General features: G+C 38.0%; 1 protein-coding gene across 1 annotated transcript in view; it reads left to right on the top strand.

The window, feature by feature from the left end:
- The window catches only part of APC (APC regulator of WNT signaling pathway), a 137,370-nt gene that overhangs the window by 102,673 nt on the left and 18,475 nt on the right, over positions 1-16,222 (top strand). Inside the window, exons 8-10 of the mRNA XM_080803914.1 lie at positions 8,278-8,376; positions 10,837-11,215; positions 13,143-13,238. Of these exons, the coding sequence (XP_080660040.1) occupies positions 8,278-8,376; positions 10,837-11,215; positions 13,143-13,238 (574 nt within the window). The remainder of the gene's footprint in view (positions 1-8,277; positions 8,377-10,836; positions 11,216-13,142; positions 13,239-16,222) is intronic.

Raw genomic sequence — 16,222 nt, 5'->3', positions numbered from 1 at the left:
TTTGCTCCAGAAATAAAAGCCATTGACAATAACTGAAAATGAAAATCAGTCTCTGACTTTCTTAGGATCTAAGTAACGTGATCCAGCAAATCTCCTATCCTGGTGCATTTACCATCACCACTGCATGCAAGTTCATTATAAATCCTTTCTCACCTGGTTTTCTCCCCCCACCCACTCTGCCAGAATGGTCTTTGCAAAGAGTAAGTCACCCTCTTTAAAACCCTTTATTGGCCTCCCTTGGTTCTTAGAATAAGATAACCCTGTATTATGACCTATATGACCTGGCTCCTGCCTAACTCGTCAGCTTTACATCATACTTCACGCTCACTGCTATAGCCACCTGGCCTTTCAGTACCTCATATTTATTGGGTCTCCTTTTTCCACAGCCTGTGTGTAATCTCTACCCCTCCTTTTTTGTTGGTTTTTTTTTAAAGATTTTATTTGTTTATTTGATAGAGACCACAAGTAGGCAGAGAGGCAGGCAGAGGGGGTGGGGTGGAGGGAGCAGACTCCCTGCTGAGCAGAGAGCCCGATGCGGGGCTCGATCCCAGGACCCTGGGATCATGACCTGAGTCGAAGGCAGAGGCTTTAACCCACTGAGCCACCCAGGCGCCCCTCTATACCCCTTCTTTTCAGTGCTCTTCTCATCCCATTTCACTCCATTAATATCAGTTCATGTGTCTTTGCACTAAGCATGACTTTCTCAAGGGGCTTGAACAGTTCAAATCCCATTGTTATAGGCTGTCCTATAACATTCCTCTCTTTTGAAGACTATCAGAATTGCAGTTTTACATTGATTTGTGTGATTATTTGATTAATACTGATTTCCCCCACTAGACTCTAAGCTACAGAAAGGCAGAGATTTTATCTAGTTTTGTCCATTTTTATATTCTCACAGTCCCTGGTAAATAGTGGATAATAGTAAATATATGTTGGTGGGAAGGAAGATCTGGCATCCCTTCTAGAAATATTGTTTTTCTTGATCTGTGATTAATCTCCCCTTGAAGTTAAATGGAAAGAGAAAGCCTGAAGTAAATTATACAGGTCAGATCCCTGCTTGCTTAGTATATAACTACGTGCGTAATTCATTTATTAATTGGTTCTCAGCTTTTCTATTTAAAGTTTAGAACCAGATCTCTAGTGATAGCCAGTAGTAGTGATGAAATTCAGCCAAGAGTGGGAAAGAAATGAAATGATGAGAGAATGCTTTGCTGCTAATAAGCATTTTAAGACTTTCTACTATGGAAAATTGCAAATACATACAAAGGCAAATAAAACAATATAGTAATCCACATGTACCCTATTCCACGTTGCCCTCCCATTTTATTTTTGAAGAAGATCCGACATCATTTCTTCCATAAATATTTCACTAACTATTTGGTGGGGTGGGTGTGGGAGTGCCTGGCTAGCTCAGCTGGCAGAACATCCAACTCTTGATCTCAGGATTGTAAGTTCAAGCCCCACATTGGGTTTCATGCTTACTTTAAAAAAAAGGACTGGGGCGCCTGGGTGGCTCAGTGGGTTAAAGCCTCTGACTTCGGCTCAGGTCATGATTCCGGGGTCCTGGGATCGAGCCCCACATCGGGCTCTCTGCTCAGCGGGGAGACTGCTTTCTCCTCTCTCTCTGCCTGCCTCTCTGCTTACTTGTGATCTCTGTCAAATAAATAAATAAAATCTTAAAAAAAAAAAAAAGGACTGAAGGTATATAACTACACTGTCATTATTACACCCCCAAAAGAATAAACAGTAATAGCATTGATATCTAGTTAATATTCAGATCTGCAGTTGTTTCATAAATGTCATAATTTTTCATAGTTTATTTGACTCTAGGTAAAGTTCATGTTTTGGGATTAGTTAATAAGTCTCCAGAATTTTTTTGTTTTGTTTTTTTAAAGATATCACCTATTTATTTGACACAAACACACATAGAAGGAGAGCAAGGAATCACAAGCAAGGGGAGGGAGAGAAAGAATCAGGCTCCCCACCGAGGAGGGAGCCTGATGCGGGACTTGATCCCAGGACCCTGGGATCATGACCTGAGCTGAGAGCAGACACCGAACCGACTGAGTCACCTAGGCACTCCTCCAAAATTTCGTTTAATCTTTTAATAAGTTCCTTTTTTGTCTCTTGTTTTTCTGGATGTTTATTTGTTGAAGAACCAAAGTTATTTGTTTTATACAGTTTTCCATAGTCTGGATTTTGCTAATAACATCTCCATAGTATGTCATTTGACATTCTTCTCTGTCCCCTATATTTCCTGTAACTTGGTATTTGGATCTAGAGATGTGATCAGCTTTGGATTTTCATTTCTTGTTTTTTTGTTTTATTGTTTTTGCAAGTCTTTTGAGAGTAGCATTGTGTTCTTCTGGTCTTCGGTCAGGAAGGACATAATGTTTGGTTGTCTTTTTCTGATATTAACAGTAACTGATACCTTATGCCCAGCTTCCTTAATTCATTAGGGGATACAAAATTAGCTGGGAAGCTTCTATAAGGAGGAATTCTTGTGTACTATTTGATTATATTTCCACGTACAGTTTGTGTAGTAGGAAAAGGGGGTAAATGCTTGCTTCTTCCTCCCCTCAGGCCAGGTTTCACAGTGACATAGAGACTCTTGCTACTTGTGAAATAGAAACCCTGGAGTCACTTTCTAAAGTGAGTAAAGTAGAAGAGAGAAGAGGGGTTCCGACCCAGGAGGAAACTGACTGTATCCCACTTCTGCTAAGTGCAGCCATCAGGCATATACCTTCTAGGCCCTCTCAATGAACTTTTGAGTGACTGTCTCTATTGGCAGTGGCTATTTAAGGATGAATAAAGGAAAAGCAGAAAATAAAGAGATGCTTGATTCTAAGACATAGTGATTAAAAGAAATTATAGTTACTTGAAAGGGTTCCCTCCAGCCATTCATCTCATCTCCACCTCTGTGCTTCCCATCCCATTTTTCGCTTTACTGTTCACCTTTTCCCCTACTCCTTTCCTCTGAAAGATAATATAAAATGCATTCATCAGTGTTCAGCATCTGTTTACTAAGCATCTGCATTATGCCAAGACTGTTCTCAACCCCAGGATATGGGAGTGAGCTAGGTACATGCTACCTTTTCCTTAAGAAACTTACAATCTAGAAGTAAGATGAGCAGTTTCCATAAAGTGTGTAAGTATTATGAGAGTATTATGAGAGGGCAAGTACATAGTGTTACAGGAACACATATTTGAAGCACTTAACTAGTGTTAGGATGATGTTGGTCCTAGAGAAGGTTATAAATTAATTTATTTGACACCTCACAAATGATTTGGTAAATTAGGTACCATATCTAGATGAAAGATGGTGGTGGCCTTAGGATTAGGGAACAGTTGATAGATTTGAGAGAGTCAGTTAGTCAGTAGATATCTCAGTATCTGAGAATATTTAGGAAATAGAAACCTTAGACATAAGGTTTGGTGTTGGATATGACAGATAAGGAGAAAGAAGTCAAGAATGACTTCCAGTTTTTTGTCATAGGGAGCTAGGAGGATGGTGATACAATTCAGTGTTAACTCTAAATGAGGGAGGAGGCTTGTGGAGGAAAATAATCTAGTTTCAAAAATGTTAAAATTAAGGTTAACTTTGAAGGTGTTAAATATAAGACATTGAAATAGAAATGTCAGGTAGGCTGTAGATATTTGAGTTTGGAATTGAAGGAAAGGGTGATGAATGGGATAACTCAAGGTATGGAAGATTTTTATATCCCCCATGATTATAGAGTGAGAAGATGCAGACCTGGGCTAACATCCTAAAGCAAGGGAATCACATTGTTCCAAAAAAGAGGAAACAGTTAACATTATTCACCATTGACCATAAGAACTAAAAAATCTGCATTGGGTTTTACCAAAAAAAATTCAGTGTTGATCTTAGCAAGAGCAATTTCATTGGCTTTCTTCCCTGCCATATTATATTGAAGTGAATTGAGGCTTAAATGCAAGGTTAAAAAGCAGAAAAGATAAGGGTGCCTGGTGAACTTAGTAGAGTGTATGACTCTTGGTCTCAGGGTTGTGAGTTTGAGCCCCACACGGGATGTAGAGATGACTTAAAAAATAAAGTAGAAGAGAGTAATTCTAGCTAACCCAAAAGCCATTAACCAATGCAGGATACAGATTCAAGAGAAAATTTGCAGATTGTTTTATTTTTTTAAGATAGAAGAAATGAGTATGCTTGAACAACAATGGGAAGGAATGAGTAGAGGGAAAGGATCCAGCACACACATGAAGGGATAGGCCATGGATAGAAGAGGTGTCTCTGATTCAGCAGCAGGAGATGGGTATGGTGGCAGGTTATTTTGTTGGTTTGGTAGCAAACCATGGAATAACCGTGGAGTAAAGCTGTTGAAAATTAGCAAGAGAATCAATGGAAGTGATATGCTGCAAGAAATTCAAGCTGGAATATGTAGAGAGATCCACACTTGCTATTCCAGTCATTTCGAAGCAGCTTTCTTGGGGAGGGTTAAAGAAGATTGCTGGAAGACTAGGCTATCAGGGTAACTAAATGTGTTATCAAGAGTTGGTGCATTTTGGGGTAATGAAATAGTCCAGGAGAGAATCATTGATGTCAGTGGCTAAAATGGAGTAGAGGAGAAAAATATCATTGAAGATGATATCAGAGAACTCAGGGGCCAAGGTTTTGAATGGTGTATGTGCATGGGTGTTGAAGTTACCGAGAATGGTGCAGTAAAGTGGAAGGAAGTCAGTGACCCTTGTACCAAAGTAACAGTTGGGTACAGTGATTGGGAGGTCAGGTATTATGATGGCACTGGGAAAGGGGGAAAAGGTGATTATAACACAAAGAGATTTGGATGTTACAGGGTTTCAAAACAATTTAAAGAGTGAGGAAAACATAGACTTACGCTGCCTCCTGACTCTGTGAAGTACATGGCTCATAGGAGACAAGGCAGCAGGGAGAAGGGATTTCCCGTGAGAGCCAGGTTTCGGGTAAGGCCACAGGAGTAACACGAGCAGTAAGTGAAAAGTTGAGGATTCATGAAGCATGGAATCTGGATTCCCCAAGGTAGGGTGGATAGGAAAGAAAACGGGAGGAAAATGAGCTCACACACTTTAGGACTGAGAGTTAAGAACACTCTCCCCACAACACATTTTCTTTCCTTGCCACCCTTCCTTGGGGAATCCAGATTCTATGCTCTTGTATCTTTGGAAAGTAAACAAGGCCAATTTCAGAGATATGCAACATGACTGCTTTAACAGGTCTTGAGTTTGTGAAAGAGTTAATCACACTCAGTGTCTTCAGAATTTGCTCATAAGTTAGGTAGAAAACACTTCTTAGGAAGTTACCATTTCTTGTGAGTTATCATTTCTCTAAGTCCCTCTAAAGGATGTTGGCACAGGTCTAGTCATAACAAAAGGGCCCAGGAAAGATTCTCAAAGCCCAAGTGCTATAGGTTGTGTGAGTACAGGAATGTTTTCTTGGTATCTCCTTACAATAAATGCATCTGAGTTTCTAGCTAGATAGATTGGGAGAAGAAGTGTTCCAAGATTAAGGAGCTGATTTCTTTCAGTACAGGAAGATAATAAGATTGAAGCTTAAAGATAATTTAATGTCTACACTAAAATGAATGTCAGGAACACGTTTTATTGTAGGAAATAGGTTTTCTCTTGCTTCATAATTTAGCCCCTGTTTCTCTTTTGTTTCAAAGAGTGTGTTAGTTATCTGTTGCTACTTAACAAGTGTAGCAGCTTAAAACACCAAACATTTATTATTGTTTCTATAGGTCAGGAATCTTTGCTGCAGCCTAGTTGAGTGCCTCTGATTCAGGGTCTCTCATAAGGCTATAGTCAAGTGTTGGCTGGGACCACAGTCATTTTAAGGCTTGACTAGGAGAAGGTGTGCTTCTAAGCTCATCCACATGGCTGTTGGCAGACCTCATGTCCTCGCTGACTGTTGGCCAGAGAAATCAGTTCCTTGCCACCTGGGCCAGCCTATAGAGCAGTTCACAACATAGCAGCTGGCTTCTCTCAGAGAAAACAAGAGAGGGTACCTATGGTGGAATCCACGGTCTTTGTAACCTTATCTTGGAAGTGACTTACCACCTCTGCAGCATTCTTTTCATTGGAATCCACTCCCTAAATCTAGCCCATATTCAACATGAGGGGATTACATTATATAAGGGCATGACAGCCAGGATCACCGGGGTTGCCTTACATCCTACGAATGTAGGCTCAAGGAAACCTCAAGGAAAGTATGTTTGCTTCACCTCCCGTAGACCAAGAAAGGCCCCTTGCCTGAATTTACTTAAAAAGAAAAGCCTGACTATCTTGTACCCTGAATCTTGGTTCCTCAAATCCATCCTCCTTATTACAACCGGAATAAGCTCTTTATGTCTAAATTTATTTTACCCACCACCACACACCATATTCTTTCTTACCTTTGCTTAATGCTTCTGCCTTGTTGGGTTGCCCTGTGGCTAATGCACAAAGGAAATTACAAGGTCTGCTGGTTCCACAATTTAGGGATATGGGGTACATTCAGAGACTGTGACTTATGTCAACTCATTGTACCCTCTGGAGTGGAGGTAAACAATTCACAATCCTCAAACTTGTTTTTCCCATCGTGGGAAAAGCACCCCTTTGCCACACCCCCTTCTCCAATTAGTAAGATCATCTATATGTAAAGGTGTCCTCTGCCCAGATAGTCTTTCAGATTTTACTACTAGCTCCTCTTTCATTCATAACAAATATTTTGTGGATGCCTGCTACACTTGGTACTGAGAATACAACAATGAACAGAATAAAGTTTCTGCCCTCAAAGAGTTTATATTATAGCTTTTCCTTTTGAAAGATTAAGAACTGTAACAGGATACCTGCCAATATTACTTTCTAATTGGATATTATTCTTATAATCATTATTTTTAACCCTTAATGAACGGCTTTAGCTGTAGCCAATATTTTGACAGGTCCCACGTATTTATCTGTAGCCTCTACTCCTGTTCAGAGTTGGATTGTGTGTTTTCAGATGCCCATTGAGCATTTTTACTATATGTTTAATATATAGAGAGAATGGTGATATCAGGTCCCACACTGAAACCCATTATTTCTTCCTGGGTTTCATGTATTAACACTGCCTGCACTGTCCACCCATTTATCCAAGCTCAGCACCTCCAGGTTGTCCTTGGTTCCCAGCATCTCTTTATTCACATCTAGTCAGTTAGCAAACCAATTGATTCTGTCCTCTAAATACAGGGTATCCTCAACTCCCTACGCTCACTTCCTTACTTTGTGCCCTCATGACCGCTCAACTATTGAAAGTACTCTTTTCCTGATTTCCCACCTGTGATCTCTCTATCCTGTCTTTTATACTCTTTTAAAGATGTAATTCTGGGGGTGCCTGGCTGGCTCAGTCAGAAGAGCATGCAGCTCTTGATCTCAGTTAGGGTCATGAGTTCAAGCCCCATGTTGGGTATAGAGATCACAAAATAAAACTTAAAAAATAAGTAAGGATATAATTCTCATTGTGCTGTCCTCCTGCTGAAAGTCTAGTGGCTCTGTAACATCCACAGCTTGACTCATGACTCCTGAGACACTTAATAATTTAACCCAACCTTTATCTCACACCATACACCTTGTGTTCTGTCCACATTAAACAAATACTCCTTATTTATACCTTTATACAGACTGGGATTTGTCTTCTACCCCAGAATTCAAGGCCTACCTTTAATGTTACTTATTTTATGCGGTCTTTAATAGTTCCTTACAGCAAGTAGTTGTTTTTCTTCCTGTTTTCCTTCAATATTTTATTATTTTTCCCCTTGGTATTTTATACATTTTTCTACTGTGGTGCTTATCATATCAGAGTGCAACTATTTATTTTTTCATGGCTTAATTAAGTTTTAATTAATTAATTAAATTAAGTTTTAAGCAGTCCTCTCTGTGCTGTGAGTTCCTGGAGAACATAGACTGTAACAAATTCTAAGTTAGTTTTGTGGTAATTTAGAGCATTTCATCAATTAATAAAGCTTTTTATCAGTAAATTTATCTTTAACTGAATGTGGTTTCATGTCTTTTGATCTGTGAAAAAATACCACTCTTAGAATTTCTTCAGTGTTTAGTTATTTCCACACTGTATTTAACTGTCTTTTGCAACAAATCTTTTATTCAGTTTTTTTCTAAAATCTAAAATCATCTTGAGCCATTAAAATGTCTGCACTTTTCATGCTGTATTTAGCTATTTACCCTAAAGACAGTTCATTTGGTATCTATAATCTAAATTATACTATCCATAATTTGCTTAATTTCTAGGGTTCAACTACACGAATGGATCATGAAACAGCCAGTGTTTTGAGTTCTAGTAGCACACACTCTGCTCCTCGAAGGTTGACAAGTCATCTGGGAACCAAGGTAACAGAAGATTGTAAACTCTGGCCACTAATACTGAGAATGCTTTGCTAAAACATTCTTCATTCATCCTTTAAATTCAACTAGAGAATTCTGGTTCCATCACCACAGTCTCTTAAAGAAAAATCTTTATACAAAAGAGCACAAAGTGAAAATGAGGATTATAAATTTAGCTGATTTTTTATTCTTTCTTAGCCTTATCATCCAGTTCTCTACAAGTATCCTAAGCTCCAGCCACTCTGGCTTACTTACTTGCTGCTTCCCAAGCACTCCCTGGGATTTTCTGCCTCCCTGCCTTGCCTGCTGTGGCACCACCTCCCCTTTCTACCCCACCACAAAATGGCTGTCAGAATCCGAATCAGCCCCTCAGCACTCTGCTTGGGCTTTACTTCTTTACAAAAACATTTTCTGATTCCCAGTGTCCTCTCATCTCTCCCATGAGGTCTGTCTGCCCCCTTTGAGTCACTGCAATTTGCATGAAATTCTCTTTGGGAATAGGGACTTTTTAAATCTTTTGCAGCATCTAGCACAAGAGCCTGCACATAATGAGTGTTTAATAAATTTATTTAAATAGATGAAAAAGTTACTGAAATGGAATGTTACCCAGTGCTGATAAGCGAGTTTTCTTAGTCTGTCAGATATTAGCAAATATTTTAGAACTTGAGAATGGTGTGTTTAAAAAGAAAATAATTATTTTATTATTGTTTTAAAGCCAGAGTCTTTAATACAATATTGACAAAGAGGACATTCTAATATTACTAAACAGTATATTTTTAGTTAAATCTTAAACAATTCTATTAACTGTTTTCACAGCATACCCTACCTATTCTTTCTTTACTTTAACAATATAATGGATCTTATGAAAAGCATTACTGAAATAACTAATGTGATTTAAGAAATGAATTTAGAATAATCAACGATATTGTTAATATGAGACTTAATCCTTTTAATAACTCAAAATAGCTGCTAATTAGGACCTCTGATACGCCAATAACTGTGCTAGAAAGTTGTGTGTACATTTTCTCTGATCATCTCAAAAACACTGTATTCTTGTCCCTCTTTTTTAAAAGAGAAAACTGAAGCAAAAAAAGTTTCAGGCAGCTGTTGCATATTTAAATTGGACTTCAACCCCAGGTCTGTCCAACATCAACGTGTAGTTCTTACTATAAAGAAAATCCAATATTCACCAGTACTGTTGCATGAAAACTGCCAGTTAGAATTCATTGCCTTTTGAAGTGACTTATGAATGATAACATTAAGACCTTACTATATTTTTGAATGCCAGCTACTATCCTATATGTGTATTATTTCATTTAATCTTCACAGAGAAAACCTTGTTAGGTAAATTTCTCCATTTTGCAACTGAGAAAACTGGGGCTTAGAGAAATCAAATAACGTGGTGATGTCACACAGTTCATTCATAAGTGGTGGAGCCAGAATTTGAAAGCCCAATTTACCCACAGTTCTATACTACCTTCCCAAAACATTAATATCTAGAAGTAGTGTGTATTTATTTAGAGTTTCTCAGCCTCAACATTGTTGACTGGATAATTCCTTATTGTACGACGTTTAGCAGTGTCCCTGGTCTTTACCTAGTAGATGCCCATAGCACTTCCTCTCACAGTTGTGGCCACCAAAAGTTGTCCTAGGAGGGCCAAAATCACCACTGACTAAGAACCACTGATTTATAGAGATGATACGTTCTTTATATAATAGCCTCCACTTTTATGTAATCGCTCTGGCTTTGAAATGAGGCTAATTACAGTCCATGATAACTGGGTACTGTTTCCAGTTTCTAATCTGCTTCTGAGTAAACCTTTAGAACTTATTGTCAGAGAGTTAACTGATGCTTACTGGATGCTTTAAAAAAAGGAAATTGATTAAGAGTCCTTGTACTTCCTATGTGATCATGGCATTCTTTTTATGACATTCTTCTTTTTACATGTTTAAGGGAGAAAATAATATTTTAACAATATTATAACCTGGTAAGGGTTAGTGATTGTCAAGAACTGGTACTCAGTACATAATAATTGTTGAAAAGTGTTTTCTATTTATTGATTATAGTTGTAAATTAGAAGAAGTAAAATTTTTAAATTGTGTAAAATATTTAAATACATCACATTCCTCATTGTGTGTGTGTGTGTGTTTGTGTGTGTGTGTGTGTGAAATCAGTTGCCATTCACTATAATCAGCTGATCCAGACAAACAACAATTTAAGTATGTGAGAACCTACCTTCTCTTTCAACACTGTATGCCACCACTACTTCTATTTACTCATATAAACAAATTGATGGTGATTATATGGATTTTGAAATAATGCTCATTACTTCATCCTAGAAAGGGGTTTTGAGTTTTGTTTTTCTTTTTAATGACTTACAATAAGTATCCCATCCATCACATCATTGGTGTTAGCGTTTGGATATTAAAGTCATAATTTTGTCTCTAAACTCATTTGGCCCACAGGTGGAAATGGTGTATTCATTGTTGTCAATGCTTGGTACTCATGATAAGGATGATATGTCACGAACTTTGCTAGCTATGTCTAGCTCCCAAGACAGCTGTATATCCATGCGACAGTCTGGATGTCTTCCTCTCCTCATCCAGCTTTTACATGGCAATGACAAAGACTCTGTGTTGTTGGGAAATTCCCGGGGCAGTAAAGAGGCTCGGGCCAGGGCCAGTGCAGCACTTCACAACATCATTCACTCACAGCCTGATGACAAGAGAGGCAGGCGTGAAATCCGAGTCCTTCATCTTTTGGAACAGATACGAGCTTACTGTGAAACCTGTTGGGAGTGGCAGGAAGCCCATGAACAAGGCATGGACCAGGACAAAAATCCAAGTATGTTCCCTATAGTGCATGTTACCAAAGCAAATGTAAGCCTTTCTTAAATGAAACTTTTTTATATGTTGTCTTTATGAGTAGGAATGGGAAATTTATAGTAGCCATCTACACCACTAACATAGTTTAAAACTTAAGTCTGTATTTTTCTAGAAAAAAAAATAGTAAAGGAAAACACTACATGCAGTACTATGCAACCAAAAAAGAACGAGGTCAAGAGAGATTTATAGTCATGGTATAGTAGATTTAGAAAGAACTTGAGCAATTATGTTTCCATCTCTTCCATTTTATAGATGAAGCTCAAGAAAGTGACTGGTTCCTTCAGCTGTTAGTGACCAAGCTATTATCTTAACATTTGCACAACACTCTAGTCAGTGGATACAGAGCTGTGTTGTATCTGTTATGTTATTTGAGCCTCACCTCACAACAAACTCCTGAAGTAGGAAAGGAAGGTATTATCATCTCCATTTTACATTTGAAGAAATTGAGGCTCAGAGACGCTAAAAGACTTGCCTGTTAGCCTCTTAGCTAGTAAGTGGTAGAGCCAGGAACAGAGGCCAGATCTTCTGTCAACCCAGTCCTCTTCCCGCTGCACCTTCCTGCTTCAGGCAATGGGTCCCAGTTGCTGGGGGTGATCAGCCATCCAGCTCTTTGCTGAGGGAGAAACCCTGGGCTACCAATCCCTCTCCATCAGGAGCAGGAAAGTTAAGAATTGGGACCCTTGGGGACATAACTTACTTCACTCCTGTAGCAAGAACCAAAAGCAGTAAGTATATAAGGTAAGACCTTCCTTTACCTGATAAGAAAACACACACACACACAGAGGAGAGGGGACAGTTGTATCAACCTGTTGATTCAAGGGGCAGTAGAAGGGCTGATGGTGACAACACCTTCTATAAAGCTTTAGCAGATTTTTTTTTTTTTTTAAGATTTTATTTATTTATTTATTTATTTGACACAAAGAGAGATCACAAATAGGCAGAGCCAGGCAAAGGGAGAAGCAGGCTCCCCGCTGAGCAGAGAGCCCGATGTGGGACTCTATCCTAAGACCTTGAGACCATGACTTGAGCTGAAGGCAGAGGCTTAACCCATTGAGCCACCCTGGCGCCCCTCTAGCAGATTTTTTTTGCTTAGGTATAAAGGTGAATTTATTTAAAATTTACAAATTCTCAAGAATAAGAAAATAGCAGAAATAGTCCTTTATATCTTTTTGTCCTAAGGGTGAAGAAAACTACTAAAATACTTTACTGAGAGAACAATGTCTTTCTGAATTTTTTTTCTGTGGTATCCACAATTACATAATAACTGGTATTTTTTTATCTTAATAACAGTTCTCAAAATGCTTAAATAAAATAAATGAATATTACTTATGAAGAATAGACTTTTAAAATTTTTATTTCAAATAATGAGCTTTGAAACTGTACATGGTATTAAATGTGGAGGTACATTTCCTTGGACACCTCTTCTTTAGATTCTTATTTACTGTCTGTCTCTATGGTAAGCTTTCTCCACAGGTTTGTGCTAGATTTCTTTACTCTATTTTACACAAATAAGTGCTTTTAACGCACACTCATGACAATAGTTTAAATAGAAATCATAACAAAATGGTTTTATACCAAAGTATTTTTATTCTTTTACATAGTCATTATAATTTTAAATTATTTGAGTTATAGTATAAACCTGCAAGGAATTTATTCTGACAGAGTTAGTTAAAAGCATGTAAGTAGTAAACATTTTTCTGGAACCAAGAAAAGTCCTTTTCTCATATTTTCTTTTCCATGTTGTTAGTATTTATTTGTTGATCTACTAAACTACTAAGCATTAGGGAAATATTAGTGACCCCTGCTTTTTTTTTTTTTAAGTATAATAAACATTGTTGCTTCTGAAAAAACAAAACATTATGGTTTATGTCAATTTTATTTTCCAGTGCCAGCTCCTGTTGAACATCAGATCTGTCCTGCTGTGTGTGTTTTAATGAAACTTTCATTTGATGAAGAACATAGACATGCAATGAATGAACTTGGTAAGACAAAAATGTTTCTTAATGCCATAGAAGAGTACTGAAGATTTTTCGTCATCGTTGAATTGGGCATAAGGCCACTAATTTCTGTTACCACCTGTTTCCTCCTTGTAGCAAATCATTATGCTCTGGTTTCCAGAGAAGAAAAGGTTCTTAATGATAGAAACTGCTACCTTGTGTAAAGTAACTTGGCTTTTCAAACTCTTAGCCAACAATTAGAAAAATTACTAAGTGGGCCACTCCTTGCCCCTGTTTCCACAGTATACGCTATGTGATAGTTGATGGGGAGGGTAATTTAAATTATTTTGAAATGCAGAGCTATGTGATTATTCTTGAACTCAGTCACTTCTGATGGACACCAGAAGAAATTATTATTAAGATTCTCATTTCTCTTCATGGTTATCAGTACCTACTGGATTTTCATGATAAGTGGCATGGTATCTTTGAAACTAGTTAATGAAGAAAAGAATTTGCTGTAACTTAAGTTAGAAATATTCCACTAATTTTTGGAAGTATTACTCTTTTATGTATGTGTTTTCACACACTCTAAACCTTTTATAACCTGCAATTTTGTGCACCCCATTTGTCGTGTAACGGTTTTTCTTTGATTTCTAGGTTCATTTTGCACATGTGGTATTTATAATTGCATCATGCTGAGCCATCTCATGTGAACTGGATCTGTTTAGTTGTACCACAAGCAAGAACCATACACTGAGTTCCCATCTTAGTGTGGCTGTGCCCTTGCTTTTTGTGCTGTTTATTTTACATTATATCCCAGCCCCTACTTTATATTCCTACCACCCTCATCATTGTCATTCATCATTTATCTGAAAAGTCACAAAATCATGAGACTCTTAAACACAGAGAACCTGCACGGCCAACAATGAGTGTTGTCTCCTTCAGAGTCATCACTTTGAGGGGCTGTGTACTTTGTGATCTCAGGCCTGACCTCCAGCCATGCTTTTCTTCCCACAGGCCCTTGCAGTTGGCCCATCTGATTCTCTTTTCTTCCCTCACCTCCCAGCCTCCAATGGAACTGAGTGTGATCTTATGTGTTCTCCCCTCCTCAGTAGTCTCAGCATTTGTGAAAATTTTATGTTTGGTTGTTTTTTAATGCTAGTAATAATGGGAAGCAGATAAAAATCTTGAATAAATGAGAAAACGAATCCAATTTTAAACAACTGCAAAGGTTTTTCTGTAAATATCCCTGTGTTCCAATGAACTGTAGACTAGGACTGACACATTAATCATCTGAATTTCAAAGTAAAACCTAGACTCAGTATTTGTTCCTCTTCCTTCTTCAGGTAGGAAGGCTACCCGGGGCATTTCATCACAGGAGCTAGGGCAGGGGCTTTCAGGTGAGGAGCAGGATGGGGTCTCTGGGGGTGTGACTGTTGGGAACAGAGCCACAGGGGATTCCTTTCTTCTCATTCCTAGCCTCTAAATTTGCACAAAGCAAAAGAAAAATCAAGGTTTGTGGATTATGGGGAGATGGAGTAAGGAAGCACAAAGTATCTGACAGTGAGGGATAAGGAGGAATAAAGTCCCAAACAGCTGAAGGGAAATTCCTAAACCTAGTCAGCTGGGACTGTCATTTGTACATACAAGAGGATTCTACAACTTTTCAAGGTCATTTAGGTGTACATGTTAGAACTGCAGGTTGTAGGCTGTGCTATCTGGCCTGTATACATTGATTAAGTCCCAGCTCTGTCCCAGAAACTGTGCCTTGAAAAATGGTGAAGATATGGTTCTGACTTTAAAGGAACTCATGATTTATTTGTATTAGTATTTCCAAACTAGATCATAATAATCACAGAGATACTTGTCAAACCATATAGATTGTCTGGCCTTGTAGCAGACAGGCTTAGTACAGCAGAATCTCCAGAGGGGTACCTAGGAATCATTTAATTAGTGGCCCAGGTGATTCTTATCAGTAAATTTTGTGAAATACCAATATATAGAATATTTACTTTGGGCCCCTAATGTTTATTTTAGAATGATAATGGTGACTATCTAACCCAAGTAAAAGGAAAATAATATACTCTTTAAAAAACTAAGTGTCATCTTTCTGTTATCTTTTTTATATACATAAGTTTAAATTAAGGGTTCTGTTAAAACCATTGGTCCTCTACTAGCTTTAAGGTTATGAGATCACACATTGGATAATATCTGGTCCATGTGGACCACTTTTTTTAAACATAGACACTGAGCAAAATGTGAAAGAATATCCTTATCATCTTTCCATTACCTTGAGACAGGCTAACTTTTCCAAGGGCAACCTATTTTTTAATTCCGTCAGTCATGAATTCACATCATATTTTTGTGAATCCATTTGTAGTGTTGACACAGATTTTATTTGTTGCCTTAAAATTTACAGAAAGTCTTCTTTATTTGTCTAAAGTCATTAAAAGCTCTCTTTTATCTGAATCCTAAATTTTATCGAATGTTCTTTTTTCTTCATGCTTTTGTTGGTATAGACCGTATCCTTCTTTAATCTTTGTTTTCAGAATCAAGTCCTGAGTGTTTTAGTTTTTCTGTTGGAAAAAAGGTCTTTCTTCTTTTAGTGCTTTCTTGAGACCTTCTTTATTAAATCATTTCACCTTTCTTAAGAAAGTATCACAGATATTACAACACCACGCAGGCACAAAGCATAGGATGTTTGTTTTGGTATCAATAGCCTGCTCTGTAATGCTCAACATCTTGGTGATCTCACCAGTACATAGGGCCATGGTCTTTAGGTCATCAGTCATTCCCAAGTCAATTTCCTGAGTCAGAACCTCAGTTCTTTTACTGGCTCCTTCTGTTCTACTCAAGTATTAAACGGTGGGAATTCCTCAAAGCTCTGTCCTAGGTTTTATTCATCTCTCTCTAAACAATATCCTCCAATCCATGGCTTCCATTACAGTGTTTTGCCGATTTACATCTTAATCCACTTTCCCACTCCTGAGTTTTAAAACACATTGTCAAACTCCTCATCTGACATCTTC

Source organism: Martes martes (genome assembly GCF_963455335.1).
Source record: "Martes martes genome assembly, chromosome: 5".
Classification (NCBI taxonomy): Eukaryota; Metazoa; Chordata; class Mammalia; order Carnivora; family Mustelidae; genus Martes; species Martes martes.
This window is presented reverse-complemented; position numbering and strand designations above follow the sequence as displayed.